We start from the raw sequence: 22,017 nt of genomic DNA on the forward strand, positions 1-22,017 counted from the left end.
TTCAGTATTAAATCACAGCAAATGGCAAAGTGGGAGGAGAACTGGGACTGCTGAATTTACCAATGAATTTATGTAGGTCTGTAGCACTTCTTGGAAGAGCTCAGCATCTCTGGACCTGGCATTTATTCAGATGCCATAGTATCTTCCTGTCCAAATAGAGAAGCTGCTAGAGCTAGCACTGAGTAGTCAAGGGAGTTCTTCTAAAATGAGCTGAATATTATTTTCACTAATGTGACTACAGGAGACCTTTAAAATTCTTCTGTGGCCTAAACAGCTGGTTGATTATTCCAATGCCTTTTCCTAGGTACTTAAAAAAAATGCAGCATTTAGGGAGTGAGAGATTTTATACCACAAAGACAAATGGTGAGAATATTTGAAACTGGACTTGCACTGCTCTGATTCAATAAATCCCAAAAATCCAATTAGACTTCCTCACTTAGCAGAACCTGTCTAGTGGATAGAGATAGGATATACTCAGGGAAAAAATGCTTTTCACTCTGTTCTCTTGATACAGCAAATCTGTTATTCCTTTCTTAGGAAAAGGATGCCTCCATGTTTAAGCATTAATACTGTGTACATTTGTATAGATTGCTGTCATGATACTGGGGAAATACAGATAAACAAACTGACTGGACTCCATCTAGAGACAGAAGAGTGCTGTCCATCCAAGGAAGCCCTGTAGCCATGTGAGGCCTAATTGCAGGTCATGGCCTGGGGACATGTTCCCAAAGGACATGCCCTGCTTGCCCCAGATGATTATTCAGACTTTGGAGACTAAGCCCTGATGCTGTTCCCAGGGAACATGGGCAAGGAAAACCAAGGATGTTATTGCTTCTTGGTTTTATAACTTGGCTTTTGCAAAAAAACCCTGATTTTTCCAGTCCTGGCTCAACAAGAGAAGCAAGAAGTGTTACAAAAGCAGCCACAGCTTTGCCCCAAGGCATCTCTGTACTGGAATGGCAGATTCCAAAACCCAGTTTGCTCCATGGTGTCCATCATGCCCAGGCAGTGCAGTTAATTTGCACTGACCAGTGCTCTTTTGAGCCACTCTGTGCTATAAATACCTGTATTTTATGATGATGCTGTGCAATGTTTGGGCCAAAACATAAAATATAAATGAAGTGAGGCAGAAAAAGTGAGACTAAATACAGTTTGTAGCTGACCTTCTTTTCATGTTCAAGCTTTTTACCTCTGACACAACATTATGCAATGCAGAATATCACATGCAGGGAGAAAAGCTGGGAGCTTACTCCCATCTCTATATGCCACCACTATGGCTTTTAAGAAAAATGAATTATGGTAGTATGGAGAAAAAAGGATGTTTTGTAGCTATGAAGTAGCAAGGAAAAAAATAACAAGATCAGTAGTGGTAAAAGCTCAGAAGCACTTAGGAATGTACAGACAAAGGGGCTGTTTTCTACATTCACATCCAGACAGGACTATCTTCTCTCATGTGAAGTGAGAGTGAAGTATCAAAGGTGAAATGTTGAGCTATAAATGTCTGATAAGTGATGCTGCTCTACACAGGATACTGAACACACAGAATGCCATTTTAGCAGCTGTGAGTTTACCCTGACATTTATTATCACAGCCAAATGCTCCTTAGTCTGAAAAACAGAAGAAAAAGTGCTCTATTAATTTGGCCCAAAACCTTGTCAAAGCTGATTTGAAAAACCCTTTTGGTATCTTTAGACCTATGTGAACTATTGAACTACTGGAATAGTTCTCTTCAGAAAAGTGTTTTAACCAGTGTAATTCCACATATCTGGCACGAGGGAATGGGATCCATAATTCTGGTCTCACTTCCTCCAGTGCAGGATTAGACCCCTCTGTGTGTGTTAACCAGGGGGGTGGCAGATTCTCGTGGGCTGAGGATGTGATTTACCAGGCAGAGCAGCAGTGTGTGGCTCTTTAATCAGGGAGACATCACAGTGTTAACAGGGTGACAGGGAACCTAGAGCAGGAGCTGAGCAAATTCATTACTATGGATGACTAAAAAATGTTTCTTTGACCACATTTTAGTCTTTAGGGTGTTGACAGTTCTCTTTAGTGTCTGTGGGAACTGCTAGCAATGTCAGCCTGTCCTGGTACATAATGGGCTGTATTAATTTATTCAAAAGAAACTCTATAATTTTTGATTAAGCAAAATTCTTCATTGAAGTGGAAGTTTATGTGTTCTTCACATAACTGAGAGTGTATATATGTTTTTCAGGATATCTCCTGAATTGCAGGGGAAATGATCTCCAGAATTTGGATTCTGTATACATCATCCCCTTATAGTGTTAGGAAAATCTTCCCTCAGGCTAAACCAAAATTTGAGTAGCTGCCTTTGGTAGGATAGGACCCAACACACTGTGTTCCTGGAGGGACTGATGAGCCCTTTGAGAAGTCATTCCAATTGTCTTCCCACTTTTATTTCTGTATTGGGAAATTAAGTTCTGTAACAGCAATAACAAGAAAGGATACAGCAATGCAATTCCCCTCCAAAGTGCTGGGCAAATTTTAGTGAATGTTTTGTCGCTGGCTTGCTTTGAGTGAAATTTTCACAAAAACCCAAACAAACAAACAAGCAAAAACCCAAACCAAAAGCAACCAAAAAGTTTTAAAAAACTATTATAGAAGACTAAGGATAATGTCTATTAAAGCCTCCAAAAGGGTTCTCAATTAAACTGGCTTCACTGAAGCACTGACAAACTAAAGTATCTATGAGTTGAATTAAGCCCAGAGGTTTAAAATAATATATTCTGGTTGATTAATAGTTTGGCCAGTGGCCAAATGGAGAACGTGGCATGTGCTTCATATAAGTGATGTAGAACTCAAACCAGTACTGCTCCTCCACTTGCTTTTATTCAAGCATTGGAGCCTGGATGAAAGATTGAAGGACATCAGCTTCTCTAAAATGTTTGGGGTCTGTTTCATGTAATGTGATGCATTTTTAAGCTGGAAGTGTTGGCTTCTTGCCCTGAAGGGTCATCTCACATGCAAAATTATTATATATATTATATATTTTACCATCTGCAGAATACCTGCATTATGGATAAACAGAGAAACTCCAGAGCTACCAGTTTAATGCCACAACATAAGCAATTCATGCTGTGCCATTTTCTTCTAGAGGACAATAATGTAAAAGGTTGGCTGTGCCATAGCAAAATCCAGCAGTCCAAATTCTCCTCTCCAATGTAATGAGAAGACAGGGAGTCAGAAATTCTCAAAAGAGATGGATGTTACAAATTAAAGAGCTAGATGAAAATTATGTGTGCTCTATGAACTCCGTAGGGTCCTGTGAATGATGTATCTCTCTGCTCTGACCTACCCTAAGCATTTCATTTTTTTGAGAATCCTTATGTTGCTGCAAACTGAACAGGATTGCCTGAATAAGGACTGGAGGGTCTGAAGAGATTCCTCCATTGCACAGGAAGGAGGAAATGCTCTAATCCTTGTCAAGGTGGAACTTTAGCACACAATTTCATACTATGATGAAACCCATGAGTTCTACCCATTCATGGCTTCCCACACAAGATATCATTGACATTGGTGGATGTGTGTGAATCCTTCCTGAGCCCTGAGGACCAGACAAACCCAAGCAAAGTCACTGGGCCCATGGTGATGAGAGTCTGTCATCAAGGATTCAGGGGCAGAGGTTGTAAAACCTGTCCTTCTGGACTGGCACTTCACAGGAGAGCTTTCATCACCTCCTGTAACACCAGCTAGAGTGGCACCTGCTTCACTGAGACTAAGGGGAGTTCTGTGTTACTTCTAGTGCAAGAAATGCCAACATTCCTATTTTGCCCCCTGAATACACTTGTTGGGGACATTTCTTCCTCTATATTCTGTTAATCATCTTTCCAGAGATACCTCAGTCTATTGTCTGGGGGTCAGTCACCAAGTGCTTCTCTCCTGCTCAGACATCTGGATGATGAACACGTTTTTAGAATAGTTCTTACACAACTAGACAGGTTTGGGTTTGAGATAACTAAAATATCAGTCATAATGGAAATACAGAGCTTTTTTAAAAGTCTGGACCTATTTTAAATTCATGAATGTGATTTATTTTTTGATTGACTTTACACATTTAATTCTTTCTGTGGAAAAGCTGAAAATTAATGCTTAATAGAAGTTTGGAACAGAAGGAGATTGTCACTTGATGTCTGAATCACATCTCACCCTTTACAGTCAACACCTCTTTATTAGCTTCAATATGCTTTGAATTAGACCACAGATGCAGACAAGTTTATTCATTGCACACCCTTTAATATTTTCACATTTGTGTTAATGCTGTGGCAGGCTGTTCATAAGAGATACAGTATTGTCTGATAAAATTAAATGGCACTGATGATCAGGTAAATAACAGAAAATTTCACCCCTTTCTCTCTGTGTAAGGATTTAATATGAAATACAAACCATCTCTCAACACATGTCTTGTTCAGGTCACTGGACATCTTAGCTGTATAAAAGTGGTTTGCTGACATGTTAAACACAGCAGGAAAATAAGATCAGAGGGTTAAAAACATAAATAAATAAATAAATATGTATTATTTAATAAATAAATAACTTTTAAAATTATTATAAATTATTATTTAAATAAATAAATATTTCTCAGCCTGACTATGTTTGATTCACCAAAGGTTAATGACTACCACAGCACCACTAAAGGTTTCTGTGTTCAGTATTTGGAAGGGTCCAATGTCAGACTGCACCATATTTACTGAAACACCAGGTGATTCAGGACACAAGCAACCTTCTTGTGTTAGCATGAGTTTCCATGTTTGCTAAAATAGTGCAGATCTAGGGGGGAATTCTCCATGAGTACCAAGAGTACAGAAAGATCCAATAAAAAACTCTGCACAGGCAGTGCTTAGCAGACCTACCCCCCAGAAAATATAGGACAATTAAAGGTGGTTTCTTTATTCTAAATTGGCAAACCTAAGATAGCCCTTGGACCTCAAGTCTAAAGGCTGCAAAAATCAAATCTGGATGGGATTCAAGTAAATGCAGTGTGAACTTGAAGGGAGAGAGAGCTGCAGTGGGTGCCTGGTAGATGGCTGACCTGAGGGCAGCAGGGTGCAGCAGACCATGGGGAGAGGCAGGAGGCCTTTTCTGTCCATCTGGCAACTACATAGGGACTTTTTAAAAAGAGAGAGATGCACACATCTGATGTTTTTCCCAGTCTCTGCAGTGATGTAGACATTACAGACAAGAATGGGAGTGCAGGGAGAGGCACAGAAGAGCACAAGAAGAGGTACCTCGTGTCCCTCTCGAGCTGAGCAGGATCCTCTGGAAGCACAGCAGAGAGGCACCAGCTGCACCAGGCAAACTGCCCTGAGCACGGCAGGGTTGGGCTTGTGGCTGAGCCAGCGTGGGCTGTGGGAGCCTGGGAGTGCCCTGGGAGCATGGACAGGACACCTGATGGCCAGAGACACTTCACTGTGCCCACAAAAACTGATGAGCAGTGAGAAGGGCAGCTGGCAGGAAGCATAACATGAGATCCTTAATTTGCCTCCAGGAGTGGGAGGGTGGTTTGAAAAGCAAGAGGGATGCTCAGAACTTTAGTTTTCTGCTCCTGATGTAGCCATGCAGCTGTGGACATCTCCTTGCCCTCTGCAAAACTGACACAACCACCACCACCTTTATCTGCTTCACAGGAGCATGGATAGCTTTATGTTCATGGCAACAAGTAAATTACTGCTGCACATGTTCAGGTAGCTCTGCTGTCAAGCTATCAGGCCACAGAGGATTTACTTCATCTGTTATTGACATGCAACAGTCAGGAGATCATTCAGGCCATTAATTATTCACAGATGTTATCACTGCTCCAAGCAGGATGGAGCTGGTTTCCCCTTTATAATTAAAAAGGAGATAATTTGATGTGTGATACAGCTCAGTACCACAGCACCCAGGAACCAGAGACACCTGATCACATCCCAGAGTGACGATAACACACAATAAAAATTGTACTTGTGAAAGGTGCCCTACCCTTGGCTTAGGCAGGTGGGAACTGTGAATGGCTCAGCTTTGCTCCAGCCCTGTATCCAGCAAAGGCAGTGGTAAGAATCCCACTAAGCTGTGGGAGCAGAGCAGATTCAGTGTGTAGGTGTTTTGAAAATCCTACCTTCAAGCTCAATTCAAAGTCCATTAATGCTAAAGGTGTCTGTTGACTGTATTAAAACTTGGCTCAAACCCATATCTATTAGATCACTGAGCCAAAAAATATGGCTTAATCCTATTAAATATTAGCCTGCTTTAAACTGGATTTCCTAAGTAGGTAAGCTTTCTGACTTCTGTCAGCAGCAAGAGCTGGGCACAAACCACGGTGCCTCCTTCCCAAACATATTTGTGTCATACCTGTTTTCCCTGGGAATTTCTCCTGTGAAAGTAACATCCACCTACAATATCAATGCCCCCAGCCTCCCTTCTCCTGCTTCATTTAGCTTCTCTTTTTGGAAATTACTCTTGTGTAAAGTGATTATTTTAATCTCAAGGTCCATGGCTTTGTGCTTTCTGCAGAAGTTTGGTATCCTGGTGAATCCAGTAGGTTTGATGGTACAGTGGAGAGTACCCAGCCACTTGCACAGTGTCCAGGCACATAAGGTCTTTGGACTGTGCCATCAGCCCCTTGTCATCCCTTTCACTGTTTTTCTTGTGTCTTCCTGTGTCCCATACCAAGGACTGAGTGTTCTCTCACTGATCTCTCTTTCTCTCTCTCTCTTCTCCCCCTCTCTCTCCTTACCTTGCTACCACTATTGGGATGTAGAGTAAAGATGCTGGTATCAGGACTTTGGTTATGTTGGATGAGCAAGGAGGTAAGTTCAGATTGCTTCAGTAAGGAAGTATAACCTTTCTCAAAGTGCTGTACTGACTGTGTGCAACCTTGGAAACGAGGGACAGAAAATATGTGTGCTTGTGCATGAGAACCCCAAAACCTCTTTGCCTTTAGCTTTGTTGTCCAACAGAGAAAAATGTACAACAGCTGCCTAAGAGTCTGTACTTCTTTTGATCTGCTTCCCATTAATGTCAAAGAGAGCTGCAGGCTGAACTCATCCAAATCATCATTTGGTTTCAGCAAGCTTTGGGTCAAGATCCAGCTACGTGATGAGAAGATTTGCCTTTATAAGTGTAAAATCCAGCATTATTTATGCAGGTGCTACATAATTTTCCCACTTAAATCACAAGTGAAAGACATGCAATAAATGCATCCTGAGAGAAGGTAAAATGGGTTTAGTTAGTGTAAGATTCAGTTACTTTTTGTACTATAGTGAGGCAGGGAAAATGACATATTTTGATATTAAAGGTATTACACAATCAGCTTATTACAATTGTCCATATAGGAGGTTTCAGACTTAGACTACCTGTCTGTGGATGACAAAGACAGGGCTTGATATATTCAATACATTCCAGGAAATTACATTTTTGCCCTTCATAATATTACAAAGAAAAGGCAAATTTCTCTCCCTCTCAATAAAACTAATAAGTCTTCATTTGCCATAGATCCACAGCCCCAGCAAAATGGTGTCTCCAATAAATCAACAGAGTAGAAATTTCTGCTACTCTCTATCAGACCAGCCCCCAAAGGCCCTTGTTACTATTTACTATGTGGCATGACACAAAATTATTATTAGGAAATGTTTTCTGCAGAGGTAATGCTGTATTGCTCATCAAACCCAGACAATGATAATAAGCAAGGGTACAGAATTCTTGGGAAATGGACTGCAGAACCTGACAGGCCCTTTCCAGTTTTAATGTCCCTGCCTTTCTGGCACTGTAACTAATGAAAAGTAATAACAGGACCTAAATGGAAAGTATTTTCTTCTATTAGCTGTTTTTATGTATGTCTCATTGCTTTCCCCCCCATATCCCCCCTTTAGGGAAAAGAATTTAACTCAACCAAATTTTGTCACATCGATTTGTCTTGACAGGAAAAATATTACAGAGAACATTTTGTTGTCTTCAAAAAATAATGGGAATAGAAGAACTACCAGCCAATATAGAAAACCAGAAATTACTTATGTTGAAACAGATATGGCACCTGTCTAAATAATGTGTTTTGTTTCAGCAGTGGATTATACAGTTGTAATAAATCACAAATATTGTCAAAGAAAGTATGTTAATACCCAGGTGTGTCTTGCAATGTAATTCACAGGCACAGCACCAGAAACTTTAATGGTTCCTGGGAACGTGTGTTTCTGTTCTTTAACTGCTATATCTCCTCAGATTGCTGGGGAGATTTATTTTGATTTTAATCCTGAATTTTGTTGGGTTTTTTATTATTATTATTTTGGAATTTGACTATTGTTAAACCCCTGTATTCAAAAGTTTTGTGATGGATTCACTCTGTAGCCATGACAGGAAGGACAATCTGGGTGAGCCAAGGAGCTGAGACTGGACACACTCACCTCTCTGGAGTCCAGGGAGCTGACTATTAAACCCTTATTGACAGTGAAACCTGAAATGCTTGTTGTACAGTCAGAGATACAGTTAGTCAATAACTGCAGGAAAGAATCAGAAGGTTTTGAAGCCTCTTTAAATTGGTTGTGGTCATGCCTTAAGTGGTTCAGTAAATTTAGCTTATGACTATACTGTGTGGGTTTCTCAAGGAAAACAGCCAAAAAATGTTACCAATCCTGAAAATATCGTAACCTTGTACTATGCTAAATGCTTAATTAAGCTTTCTCCATTTTAGCCATATGTAGGTATAATAATTGCTAATTTTTTTATTTCATTTTAGCAATAAAGTAGTTACACTACTGGGCAAAATGTGCTAATGGTGACTTTGAACCCTCTGTAATTAGTGCAATGTGTGCAGCTCACGGATGTCTCAGCAGATTATCAGATTAAGGAAATAATTTGCTAACACTGCCATGTGATCTCTTTGCAGCTGGCTGCACAAGTCACTTAAGATTATTAGGTGTTAAATATACAGAAAACATGACATTGATCTTTCCAGTGGGCGGCAGGCAGAAGATCTAATCTTTGCACTTGCTTGAAGCTCTGTTTCTAGGTTTCCTTACAAAATTGCTTGTTTTGAAGTTAAACAGACCTTACATGGAAAAACCTTTCTGAGCCAATTCAACCCAAATACTGCAGAGCAGAACTGATTTTCTGGTATCAGTAAGCACAAGTGTCTGGGATCATAAAAGGCAGTAAGTCAAGGTAATTTCCCAGTGCCAGGTATTTGTACAGCAAAGCCAGCCTGGATAGCTGCTGTTGCCCAAAGGTTTAGCACAGCTGGCTGCACAGCAGGTTACAGAGTCTGTCATGATCTGCAGAGATCTGGAGCTTCACAAGAGTCTCTATTTCCCAGAGAATGGCACTCCCACAAAAACTAGAGACCTCCTCCAGTGTCCTTTGAAGAATAGGAACCCGAGTTGCCCTTCTGCAATATCAAGAGTTACCATTTTTTGGGTCAGGTATTGTCACCCAAACCAGTTCAAGGCAGCTTTTCCCCCTGGAAGCCCACAGGAAGGAGCTAGGAGTTAAGATTTTCCTTGGTGGGTTTTTTTCATCACTAAGAAAGTCTTTCCCAGACTACGTGTGCATCCATAATGATACTTTTTTTTTAATCTGGCCTTGAGTTAACCTCCCTTAATTAGTGATTTAAATATAAATATGAATATAACTCTTCAAACAAAAATACTTGTATTTTACATGAAAAAATAAATGCTGCAAAGGATTATTGAGCAATGGCAAATCTTCTGCTTCTTTAAAACATGCTTAGAAAAATTATAATAATTGGATTCATTTTGGTTAAAAGCAAACAGTAGGAATGAAACTAATAGTAAAAGGTGAAGATAGGACAGTAAACCTGAAGTGTTAACAGAGAAAAGGTCCCAGACTGCTAATTCTATTAATCCAAAGGAAACTCCCATCACATATTAGCAGGGTTAAAGATTTGGACCTTCAAGGACATTTTTGTGTGATGATGTCCTCATGCAGTTTATTACAGAAGAATTTTTTTTATTTATTCCAAATGAGGTGGAAGGGAGAAACTTTTCCAATAACAACAGTAGCAGCACGGTAATTTTTCATCCAAGACAAGATAGAGGAACAGCCACAACTCTGATAAGAGGCAAAGAAAATGTCGGTGCAATTGGAATTTTTTCCTTGCACCATGAATGCACAACCAGCAAGGCCAGGGAACATGGGGAGCTGATTAATCTACACAGATCTTACTCCAGATCAAGCTTATAAAGGAGATAAAATGTGGAAATAACTGGGCAATCCCACAAACAAAAGCACTGGCACCAGTTGATGGCACACATGGGAGCTGACCTCCACTGCTTTTGCAGGAGTTGTGACTTTGGCAGTTTTGTGTGTTATGGCTAGCTAATTAACAGAATAAAAGGGGACTAACAACGACTCCAGTTTTCACAGGGAAGATGGTATTAATTATGCTGAAATCGTTGCACAGAACAAAAGACAAATGAACCCACACAAAGCAGGTTGTGCCTTTGTCTACTGTTATTTTTAGCACAGCTACATGTGGGCTCACAGCTCTCCCCTCCAGCTCTTTTCCATCAGTACCTGTGCCCAGCAGTGCCTTTCAGAGCACAGCTAGGTCAGAGCTCAGGATTTCTGAAAATACTGTCCCAGAAACATACTACGCTCCCATATGATTCTCCTTTATGGAAAATGGGATGATGGATGATGGCATAGCACTGGAAATAGTTAATCTGCTGAGTCTCAAATTAAACCCTCTTGTATGCAATTATGATTACAATGTGTTCTGAAGATGTCCTTTTTCTTTTCTCCTTTTTTCTCTAATTAAAAATGTCTTTGGGGGAAATTGCTCCACTGCACAATACTCCAGGCAAAGGAGCAAGTCCTGATCTCCAGAAAAAGGCATTTAACTGGCATTCAAGCACAGGCCCCAGATCCTGGACATCAGTGAAGGAATAGTTATTATAAATTACAGATGGGGATGCAAAGGTGAAGCAACACCACACTTGCTCTGTGCTGGTCTTGCTGCCAATGCCTTGTAAGATGCTTTAGCAGCTGTTTTTGCTCAAGACACAATAGAAGCAGCTGAGGGATGCCCTTGCTGCAGGTTCCCTGCCCCAGCCACTTACCCAGATCAGTCACAGAATGAGGAATTGCTAGGATGTTATGGAAGATCCTGGCAAACACCCACTGGCAAATGGTCACAATGCTATGATAAAACGAACAGGACTAGCTTATATTCCCTCAGTTATCATACAGAAATAATTCACAAGTATAATGATACAGGTAAAAAACTATTCTTTTTTGTGCCTTAAGATGAGCATTTAGTTTGCTGTAAGATCTGGAAGAAGATTTATGGTCACTACCTTGAAATGAAAGTGATTTTCTCAGACACCAATATACAGAAAGGGTTGCAGAGTTTTCCAAAGGGAAAAAAATGAAGGCAATGACAATGAAACATATCTCTTAGTATAGTCTGCTTCCAGACAGTACCAATTCTCTTTGATATGTATCATATATCATACATAAACATGTAGATGCAGTTTATTCAAATAATATTGCAACACACTGTCAAAGATGTTCAAACTTTGACCTTGAAGGGCTTCTCTAAATGAAAGACAAGAGACATTATTTCTTGTAGGTGTGAATTTGCACAGGTTCATGCCAGGATATGCCAACAAACTGTCTTCCCTAAAACCTTTTAATACAGCACAGAACATTGGAACAGGGAAGATCTTATGGAAACAGCCATTAAATTAACCTCTCAATAGCCTTCTGATTTCCTATTGGATTAATTCTGGGCCACATTTTAATAGCAGTTATACCAAAACAAATCCAGTGTGATCCCATTAAGTTAATTCCACTATAATATTTATGCCTCAATAATTGTGGTTAGACTCATGAATCCATTTCCTTGCCTGTGGGACCAGATCTTTGACAGGTAAAAATTGGCATTGCTCCACAAAGACAGCATAACTATGCTGATTCAAACCTGTTAACAGTCCAGCCCATGACATTAACAACTAGTCAGTGGTTTTAGGACCAGCAGCCAGCTGTCTAGACTTCTGGGCTACAAATATGACATGGGGTTTTTTACACTGATGAGGTTTCCTTTAAAGGAAGGTTAATTAGTTGTGGCTCACTTTCCTATTCAGCAATAGCTCAGGCATCAAACACAAATCCTGAAGCAGGATAAATAAAGTCAGGATTCTACAGAGGGCTGTAATTTAAATGGAGGTCTTTGAGTTGTGTCAAATATACTCTTCAATAAGCAGTCATTTATTGAGGCAGGACAAAAAGAAGGTAAAGAAAGTTCAAAAGGACCTACTGCATATATGGCTTTAGAGAATGTGCATCTGAGCGAGGAGAATTGCTCCCACTGAGAGCCACCAGTGGTACCAGATCTAGGACTGAAGTCTTAACCTGGCCTTTGCTACTGGACAGACCAGGTTAGCTCCTGCTGAAGCCTAAATTACAATGTGCATTAAGACAATCCAACCTTGCACATTTGGTTCTTGGCTCAGCAGCTTATCTGGCAGAACTTGTGCAGTCCCTCTCTCAGGTTTCCCAATCCTTTACTTATACAGTGTGTGCCCCTTATAGAGGGCAGTTCCAGGTAACTCTGATCCTCTAAATATATCCTTGGATTTGGGATCTATAACTCCTGTGGCATCAGGAGAGAGGCCCACCCAGCTGAGGAGAATGAAAACTGACAGCAGAAAAGCAGATGAGTCTCACCATACTCATATGGCACCTCTCCTTCTCAAAGCCCAGTGTCATGCAAGAATTAAACAAAGCACAAGTTCAATACTTGAATTATCCCAGCTTGAATAGTTTAGCCCAGGATTTTCTAGGCCCTTGAGGGGTGAGGTTCCTGTTTCCCATTAAAATTAATTTTATTTAATTATTTTAATGGGAACTGGATATCTAACCCCACCAGAAAGTTTTGAAAAGCTAATCCTCAATTGTTATTAGAAACCCAAGTAAGAAATTAGGTTTCTTCATGTTCTCAAAGAAGAGGAGCTTTTTACTGATACCAATATGCATATGATTTTTCTTCTAAAATTTTCTTCTTTCATTTTTTTTCTGGATAGGACTCAGCATTAGGGATGACACTAAATTCCTTCTATAACGAGTGCTCTTAGTGTCCTTCTCTACAGTCTAATTCAGTGTTTTTCTCTTCCATGTGGTGAACAGGGGTGTATTCGTGGTTTACTGGCATTGCTTTATTTTTCTTCGTTAGGTACAGTTACAATTTTTAATGGATTGAAATACCACTCTCAGTAACCTTCTGATCCTGGGTAGTATCTGAGTCTATCCTTTGGGACAAAAGGTGTAAAACGTAAATCCCAAGTAAAATGCTGTCCCTACTGCAGACTCCACACAAGACCCTTGATCCCCTTGGATCCATGTCTATTAAACTCAGTGGAGAATCTATTCCTACACTTTTACGTCGTGGCATTCTGTTCCTCTAGGACATTTTCACCAGATTTAAAAGTGAATAAAATTAACACCTTAAGTTATTCTGAGACACCAAATCACTTAGAAACCCAAGTCACTAAGAAAACCCATCAGCCTTAGGTGGAAAATATGCCAAATTCTGTTTAATGCCAGCAGAGAGACAGGGTCTATATGTGGCCAGTTTCTGGTCCTGGTGTTTCTTAACTTGCCCTGGAGCAAAGCAGAAGTGACCCCACTGAAAACATGAGTCTTCACCCAATGCCTGTTTCCACAAGGTCCCTTGGGGCCAGAGACAAGGAAGCCACAGCCAGTGAGCCTCTCCCAAGAGCATCGGGCTCCTGGAGTGGTTTCAATTGTTCTGTGTTCACTGAGGTTACTCCTGATTTGCAGCCCCCACGCTGGGAAGAAAACCAGCCCTGAGGCCACACTCAGACTAGAGATCAATACCCAGCACCAGTCAATGTGGCAGGTCTGTTTCCTCAGCCTCTGGAAGAAAGGGTACCATTTCTGCTACCATTAACTACCAGCTCTCTCACTCACTAACCAAAGCAGTTGTACTGCCCAAACCCACCTAATTCCAAGGCATTTGTAAGTGTAATTAACTGAATTGTTCTCAATGGAAGGACATATTTTCTCTAATACTAACATACATAAATGCAAAATAATAACACAATCTTTCTTTCTCCTGGATGTCACTGTGTCTTAGTAAGTTAATGTATTGTATTATGTTTCTGGACCTTGAACTTTATAACCCTTCCTTTCTACATCATTACATCTTGTTTATATTAATATATTTCAAATAAATTTCTCCTTTGTTTTACTCTTCCCATACTAATAAAAAAATCTTCAGCGTCCAATGCAGCATACATCCTTTCAGCAATGCATCAGCTCAGATTAATGCATTGTAATGTCATTATTAACTCAGTTCTACATGGTCATTTTTCATGTTCTGTTGAAGACAAAAATCAAACAAACAAAAATACAATTCATTCCACACTGTCATCCCTTTGTCCTGACCAGAACAACTCGATCGTGTTGAAGAAGGCATGAACCATATCAACCAAGACATGAAGGAGGCCGAGAAAAATTTAAAAGATTTAGGGAAATGCTGTGGCCTTTTCATATGTCCTTGTAACAAGTAGGTACTGGGTACCGGCTCTGCTATGTGGTGTCCAGTTTTTTGTCACAGTGAATGTCTGAAGTTTTTGTCTTTTTTTTCTTTGTCCTTTTCCATCTGCTTCATTCTGTGGGGATAAAATACTTGTGTTTAATCAGAACAACTGGAACGCATCGAAGAGGGAATGGACCAAATCAATAAGGACATGAAAGAAGCAGAAAAGAATTTGACGGACCTAGGAAAATTCTGTGGTCTTTGTGTCTGTCCATGTAACAAGTAGGTGCTGCCTGCCTCATCTCTTTGAGCACTTAAGGCTGATCCCAAAGGCCTTGTGAAGCTCATCCTTGCTAGGCACATGGACAGGATGAGCATGTGGCATGCAGAAAGAACGACTCTGGTTCAAATGCATTCATTTCATAGCATAGACAACTGACTGGGAATTACTGTAGATGCATTAAAATCAGGCATACTGTAGTGAAAGCTTCACTGTTGACACCTTTTAATGGTAAAAGTTTCAACATTTTACACAAAGTGTACTGAGTGGTTCCCTTTTCCAGCGAACAAAAACACTGGGGCTACCTTATTCCTGGACACTCTAAATTTTGAAAGATATTTTCACTAACAAGTTTCATATACAAAAGAGCTGAAAAAGTACAGAAGAGGTCATACTAAGTATTGCTCAAAATTGTGGATGAAAATCACACCTTTTTTCGTTGTTCAACAGAAATATTCTGATGAGATCTTGAAAGAGATGTGACATTTCATAATTGGAACCCAACTTGAAATGATTTTCATCCTGCCACAGGCAAAAAATTGGAGAAAACATCAACATTCCAAATTTGGGTAGCACGTACACTAAGCAGAAATGTTGAAATGCATTAAATTTGCTTGCATGCCATCACACTTGAACGAAACCGTCCTCCAAGTAATGCCAAGCTTGTTTTAAGTGCCAAATGAAAATGTGATGTGCGGTTATGTGGGTGTAGGAAATCGGGGACCGGCCCGAAGTCCTTGAGGAATGGCAAATCCAGCATGCAGTGAGTAGGCATGAAACCAGGTTGCAGTGAAAACATTCCTAAATGGCTGGCCAGAGATTATGCAGGTAACAAAGCAGAGAGTAGTGTTGCTGTAGTATTAAATTCTCCTTTCTATGTGAACCAAAGCCTGATCCTACCCTGATTATCAAGACCAAAAGGAAAGAGAGCTGTGATAGAGTTCATGGGGTATTTTGCCAAAAATCAGAAGAGCAGGACTAGGATTTTTCCTTATCAATCACATTTATTTTGAAGTTAATTCCCCTGGGACACAATGCAGATACCACCTCTGGTTTATTTACAAAATTTATTTTGCTTCTTTGTACCAAGCCCTGAATACTTTTTTGGGGGTAAACATTTTGCCCAGAATTATTATTGCATTGATATGTGATGGGAGAGGGGGCCAGAGGAATAGGAAGAGCTGCACACACCCCTTTTGCAAGGGGTGTGAGCTCTGACAGGCTGTAGCCCTTGCTGCCCCATGCCAGAGGAGCTGGTGCACAAGAGCTGCAGGTACAAATGAAGCAGAAACTTTACATCTCCCACAATGTACAAGCTGTAAAAGCTCAGAACTGACAGCCAGACATGTGACAGGAATGGGATTAGCACCTGGCACGTGGCACTAGAACATCTCCCACTTTGATATGGCTGCAGAGAACAGAATGATTCTGCAGGTGATGTAGGGGACATGAATTTCCCTTCTCTAAGGAATTCTGTCCCTATCAGTCTGCAGCCATACTTCAGAGAGCAGCACTGCTGACCAATGCTCAGAGGATGGATGAAGAATGGTTTTAGAGGCTGTTCTATGAGGCATTAAGCCAGGACTCCACTGGTACAGATAAGATGATGTTCTGAGGCGTGGAGTGTGGGAGAGAGAGAAATCCATACAGTTCTGGGCATCAGAATCACCATGATCCCCTAATGCTCTTCTGGCTGGTGGGAGATTAATGGCATATATCTATAAAAAAGATTAGTCACTTTACATGTAACTCTACCCTGATATATAGTGAAATTTCAGTTCTCTGAGCCTTAAAAATAAAAGCTTGTAAAGCTTGATCCTACATTCTTAGGAGACCCAAAATGCCCACTGCATGGAACTTTGACCAGGTTGCATTCAAAAGGACAGCTGCTATTGACCATGAGCAGATCCAAGCTCCACCTGTTGACTTTAACTGGAAGTCCACAAGAAAAAAAGAGATCAGATTCTGGGTGTATAAAATCATTTACCTCAAACACAGAAACTGTCTCACTGACAAAGTTGCACAGGTCTAAAGAACAGGCAAAACCCTGTAATTGTATCTGCTGCAAGAGAATGACTTTCAAGAATTTCTAGAAATGCCAAAGCTGATGTATAGTTTCAGAGAACTAAAATTAAACAAGCCGACCATCATATTTTTAAGCCTTCATAAACTTTAATAGGAAATAGGCAACAGAAGAGATGGGTAGGAAAGATCCTCTTTTAATCTATATTTTAATTCTATATTGGATCATACAACACATCTTCAGGCTCATTTAAAACTGAGCTGCTTCAGGGGGCATGGAAAGAACATAACACCAGAGATGGGATTGTCATGTCCTTTGCCAAATCTCCCAGAAGCACGTTCAGTTCCTCCCCCAAAATCCAACCCATGGGGCTGTTTATAGGACGGATTGGAGCTGACTGAGGAACAGGGAAACCACAGAGATTTGCAGTTCCCAGTGGCTTTGCTCCATTTCCAGAATAAAATCAAGAACTTATACCTGTGGACCCCAAACCCTTATATTCCCCTGTTAAAATGTTCAATCTTGTCTGGTGACCCCAATGACAGCAGCCTTAAATAGGCTGCACATATCAATCTGCCACTCTAAGGGTGCCTGGATTTTAAATTTCTGTTCAGGGCAGCTCAGACAAAAATGGCTCTCTGAAGGTTAGTGTAACTGCCACAAAATACAAATATAACAAGCTGCTAGGCTATTTTTAAAGTCCTATGGTTTAAAACTGAGGAAGTGATAATCCATTTTTGCCTGTGTCTTGCTCATTGTGAAGGCTGTTACTGCTGATGCATTGAGGGTATGATGAACTATTGGGGCAACTGTGCTTAGTGAGAATGCTTTACTTCTTATTCATGCCTGTAGCTGGTGCATGAAGAAAAATGTAGAAAAATTTCCCTTTCTGATGCTAGATTGCTCGTATTTTTTATTTTCTCCTGCACTCATTTCACTTCTGCCTATTTTACTTTTTGTCTCTGTGGACAAAGGTTTGTACATCAACTGTCGATGTATGATTACTACTTTCAAGTACCGATATATTATTTGAAAAATCTAATGAACCCTATAATAAAATCATCCCCAAATCACCTTGTGAAAGGTCAGTGGCTTTAAATGCCTATTATGCCACATACATATTGAAAAAATATCATCAGAAGCCAAATATTCTACATGGCAGAATGTTAAATTGTAGCCAAATCTGTTTTTCTCTAAGAGGGTGTGTTGCTGTGATGTGATGTACACACTATACTTGGCAGTTCTGTTTTTATGTCTGTCTGCCAGTACGTCCTCTGTGTTTGATGTCAAAACATATGTGTCACTGAAATGAAACAATGTTTTCTACTTATCTGTATTTCTTCTCTTCTCTTCTTTTTCCTTTTTTTTTTTTTTTTTTTTTTTAATTTTTACTTTTTAATTTTCCTTCTTTCTGGAAACTAAGTCAACATCAAAAAACCTGTGTGCAGTGTTGTAGACTTGACAATTGCAATTCACCCTATTGGAAATTAAACCTCTGACCATCACTGTTGTGGCAGTAAAGTAAAAAATAAGCAAAAAACCCACCCCCCTCCTTTTATTCAGGGTTATGATATATCGGTATACAACCAATGACCCTCTATCTGAAAACTCATTTGCTTGATTCAGCTTTTAGCTTGGAGAGATAAAGAGTTTTGCATTTGTCTTGTGCACTTGGTGCTTTGTTACTCATCATCTTTTTTGCATAGGCTTAAATCAAGTGATGCCTACAAAAAGGCCTGGGGCAATAATCAGGATGGTGTTGTAGCCAGCCAGCCTGCACGTGTGGTAGATGAACGGGAGCAGATGGCCATCAGTGGTGGCTTTATCCGCAGGTGAGCCTTTTTATCCACTGTTTTCTCTCTGTTCTCCTTGGCACTGATATATTTAGATTTCTTCCATATGGTCATGAGTTCTGTGGTGCTGGTTAACTCCTTCTGAGGTGCTGGGTGCTGTGATGGAGCCAGGGTTTCACAACAAGTGGTGCTCGATTTCAGGTTGATGGTGATTAAGACACTTCCTAAAGGTTTTACATCCAGGGATTTCTCCTGGCCCTGGGGGTCACCTGAGCTCTAGTGCACAGGATGATGACCTTGCTGGAAATCTTGGAAGTCAGGGTCTTGGCCCTGAGAACCAGAAGATGCTTGAAAACACAAGCCCAGATCTTTCTTTTTGAGAGTGCCCAGGTTTGGGCAATAATAAAGTTGAAATAAAGTCTATTTATTTCCCAGCAGCAATGTGAGGGTGCAGACAGCCATGGCCAGCCAGCACTGTCCTCAGCACTCCAGCTCCCTGTGAGAACACTTTTCCTGGGGGCCTTATTATGGGTCTCAATAATGACACTTGTCAAACGCCTTAGAAATGAAGTGTCAGATAAATACTAGTTTATTGCCATTATGTCTCAAGGCATGCAGTGCCCATTATCCATCCTTGCCAGAAGATGTACCAAAGCATCCAGCAGCCCTCCCTTTCTTTTCAACAACAAAAAAGCCTCAGGCTTCCTGCCAAAGCACCAAGCCAAGCTCAGAACCTGAAGAACACTTTAAATTAAAGGTGCATCCCTCACCTGCTTGTGAGTATCCTCAAAAGCTCACTGCATGGGGAATGATGCCCCATTCCTCAGCTGCTGGGAAGCCACAGCTATGGAGGAACAGAGTGGGAATCCATGGGCTCTCAAATCAAAGCCAGTCTGATACACACAGCTGTATTAAAGGCAACCCCACTGCAAACTTCCCACAACACACAGGGATCCAGCACAAAGTACCTGCTGATTACAGAGCTTATGGGGCATGTATTTAGATGACAATGCTATCAGCATGGATAACACCATACCAGTAGGCAAAGCTTTGATCTCTGAAGATTAAGGACACTAGATTAATAAGTAATTATCTTTCCAAAAACTATTATCCACTTATTTTTTTGGCTGCTGTGATAAAAGGAAATCAGTGTGATAGAAACAATGCTGTCATGCAATCTGGAGCGTGGGATGGAGTTGCCATTTAAGTTTGATGGGTCTGCCATTCACTATTTTTTTTTATTTCTGGATGGCAGCCCCACTAAAATGAAGGCTGGGGCATGATAATAGAATAGCAGTGAAGGAAGTTAATTGTTCTGCAAATAGCCTGGAGCACCCTTTGGGCACCTACATGAACACAAATTGCATAAGAAGCTCAAAGAAGGAATTTTCTGAGGGGACCCAGGGACCTTGCTTTTCTCAGCATCAGTCACCACCTACCTCTTCAGTCACTGGAGAGTTGAACTGGGCCTTGGCTCAAGCACAAGTTTTTGCTTCCAAAAAGCAAGCAACTGCAAAAGATGGTGCTAAGAATGAGAGATAAATGATCTTTACTAAAGCCAGTAAATCTGAGAGAAGCTGCTTCTGTCTTTCACCACAAATACAGTTAATTAAATAGGATGTTAGGTCAGGATTTTCACAGCTGAAGCACCTCTTCCCTAATATCTCTGTGAACCCCAAGCACACAAGGACTGGACAATATTAATGAGCTATCTGCAGTTTAAGGAGGGGAGCTGCAATCACTGTAATTCCACCACCTTCCAGCACTGCCCAAGAATACTAACCACACACAGATCTCAATGCAGCACCCTTTCATTCTTTGGGAACTGCAGAGAGGGGCAGCGTGTGGCACACACAAGCTCAGACAGCAACACTTGTACAACAGCAGACACAAGCAGTATAAACAGAGCACTGACAACCCAGACACCTGAGCCCAACATCCAAACACCAAGCATGTGACATTTTACAGGTTATCTGATCACTCATCACTTTTGTTCAAAGCTGAGCACAGCAGCCTGCCTGCTCCTCAGGTGACAAGTGACAGAGGATGCAGTGGAGGTTTTGGGTGAACCACAGTTTCAGGGGGAATCTCCTGTCTTTGCTTTAAAGAATTGGGTTTTTGCTCCCAGGGTAACAAACGATGCCCGGGAAAATGAAATGGATGAGAACCTCGAGCAGGTCAGCGGCATCATTGGCAACTTACGTCACATGGCCTTGGACATGGGCAACGAGATCGACACACAGAACCGCCAGATTGACAGGATCATGGAGAAGGTAAGAGCTGCCATTTCCCCCAAGAGGGGCTCTGTTTTCCCTTCTCCAAGCAAGGAGAGGACAAGGAAAAGATAAGGGACAGAAATAGCTCCTCTCTTCTCCCTCCAAATCCTTGGGCCAAAGCAGAGCTCATTGCTGTGAATCTGTACCTCCAGTGCAGGCTGAATTCAACCCTTGCTGCTGAGTTTGCCCTTAGCAGACATCAAGGCTCCTTCTGCAATAGCTCTATAAAAGGACAAGTGTCCTGAGCTATGCTGAACTGTGGGGCTCGGAACTGACTGTCCTGGCATTTCCTGCAAAATTTTAAATCCTCCTGTGCTTTTCCTTCCTTGGAAACTCCATGAGCAGCTCAGGATTAGATCACCTGCTTGGAGGACCAGTCACCAAAGAAGGATGGGGAATTATTAAGCAAAGCATTACCCTATGGTAACAGTGCAGCCAGTTTTGTTGGGCTGCTTATAACAACATTGGGACAGAGATCTACCTGCTCTCTTGTGGGAGGGTGTGTGTGTATGCACATATATATATGTGTGTGTGTATTTATATATAATTGGGCCACACACAGCCCCAGTAGAATACAAGGGCTCAGCATTAGTTCTGCAAAATCACCATCTAAAAAGGCAGAGAGCACCGTTCCAGTGCCAGACCTGCACTGCAGATTTCTGAAGCAGAGAGCAGCCCCCTCCAAGCCTGGCTGGGAGCTCCCTGCCATCCTCAGATCCCAAGATCTGCTGCAAGCCATCTGCATTGGTACTGGCAGAGCTCCAGGCACAGGCAGGCTGAAGTGACATAAGAGGCTAGATCTTCATCTGGTGTAAAACCAACACAAGGCTCCGCTTCCGCCGAGATTTACACAACCTGAGGATCTAACCCAAGGACTTAGACGTGGTGCTTAGAGTTAATTCTGACCTCGAGTGGTAGAGCTGGTGCTCTTGAGCCTTCTTACACACACACGCCTCCTCACACAAGCAGGATGCCCATGCCTGTTTTTGTGTCAGTTAACTGTATCAGAGCCTAGTAATAAAGAATTAAGGAAAATACTGCACTGAGGGATTCACTCCAAGAGCTTTCCTTATTGGAGGTAGATTCTGGAGAGAACTGGGTGAAGTATATGTTGTCTGAAGGGTCGAAGATCATCCCTG

General features: G+C 41.2%; 1 protein-coding gene across 2 annotated transcripts in view; it reads left to right on the top strand.

Moving 5' to 3' along the window:
* The window catches only part of SNAP25 (synaptosome associated protein 25), a 61,457-nt gene that overhangs the window by 34,128 nt on the left and 5,312 nt on the right, over window positions 1–22,017 (top strand). The window contains exons 4-7 of one of the 2 annotated variants that reach the window (XM_056486211.1): window positions 6,752–6,800; window positions 14,671–14,788; window positions 18,516–18,641; window positions 20,731–20,875. In XM_056486211.1, coding sequence (XP_056342186.1) covers window positions 6,752–6,800; window positions 14,671–14,788; window positions 18,516–18,641; window positions 20,731–20,875 — 438 coding nt within the window. Of the gene's footprint in view, window positions 1–6,751; window positions 6,801–14,415; window positions 14,534–14,670; window positions 14,789–18,515; window positions 18,642–20,730; window positions 20,876–22,017 lie in introns of both variants that reach the window. The other variant, XM_056486212.1, reaches the window with a different exon arrangement.

Source organism: Oenanthe melanoleuca, chromosome 3 (assembly GCF_029582105.1).
Source record: "Oenanthe melanoleuca isolate GR-GAL-2019-014 chromosome 3, OMel1.0, whole genome shotgun sequence".
Lineage (NCBI taxonomy): Eukaryota > Metazoa > Chordata > Aves > Passeriformes > Muscicapidae > Oenanthe > Oenanthe melanoleuca.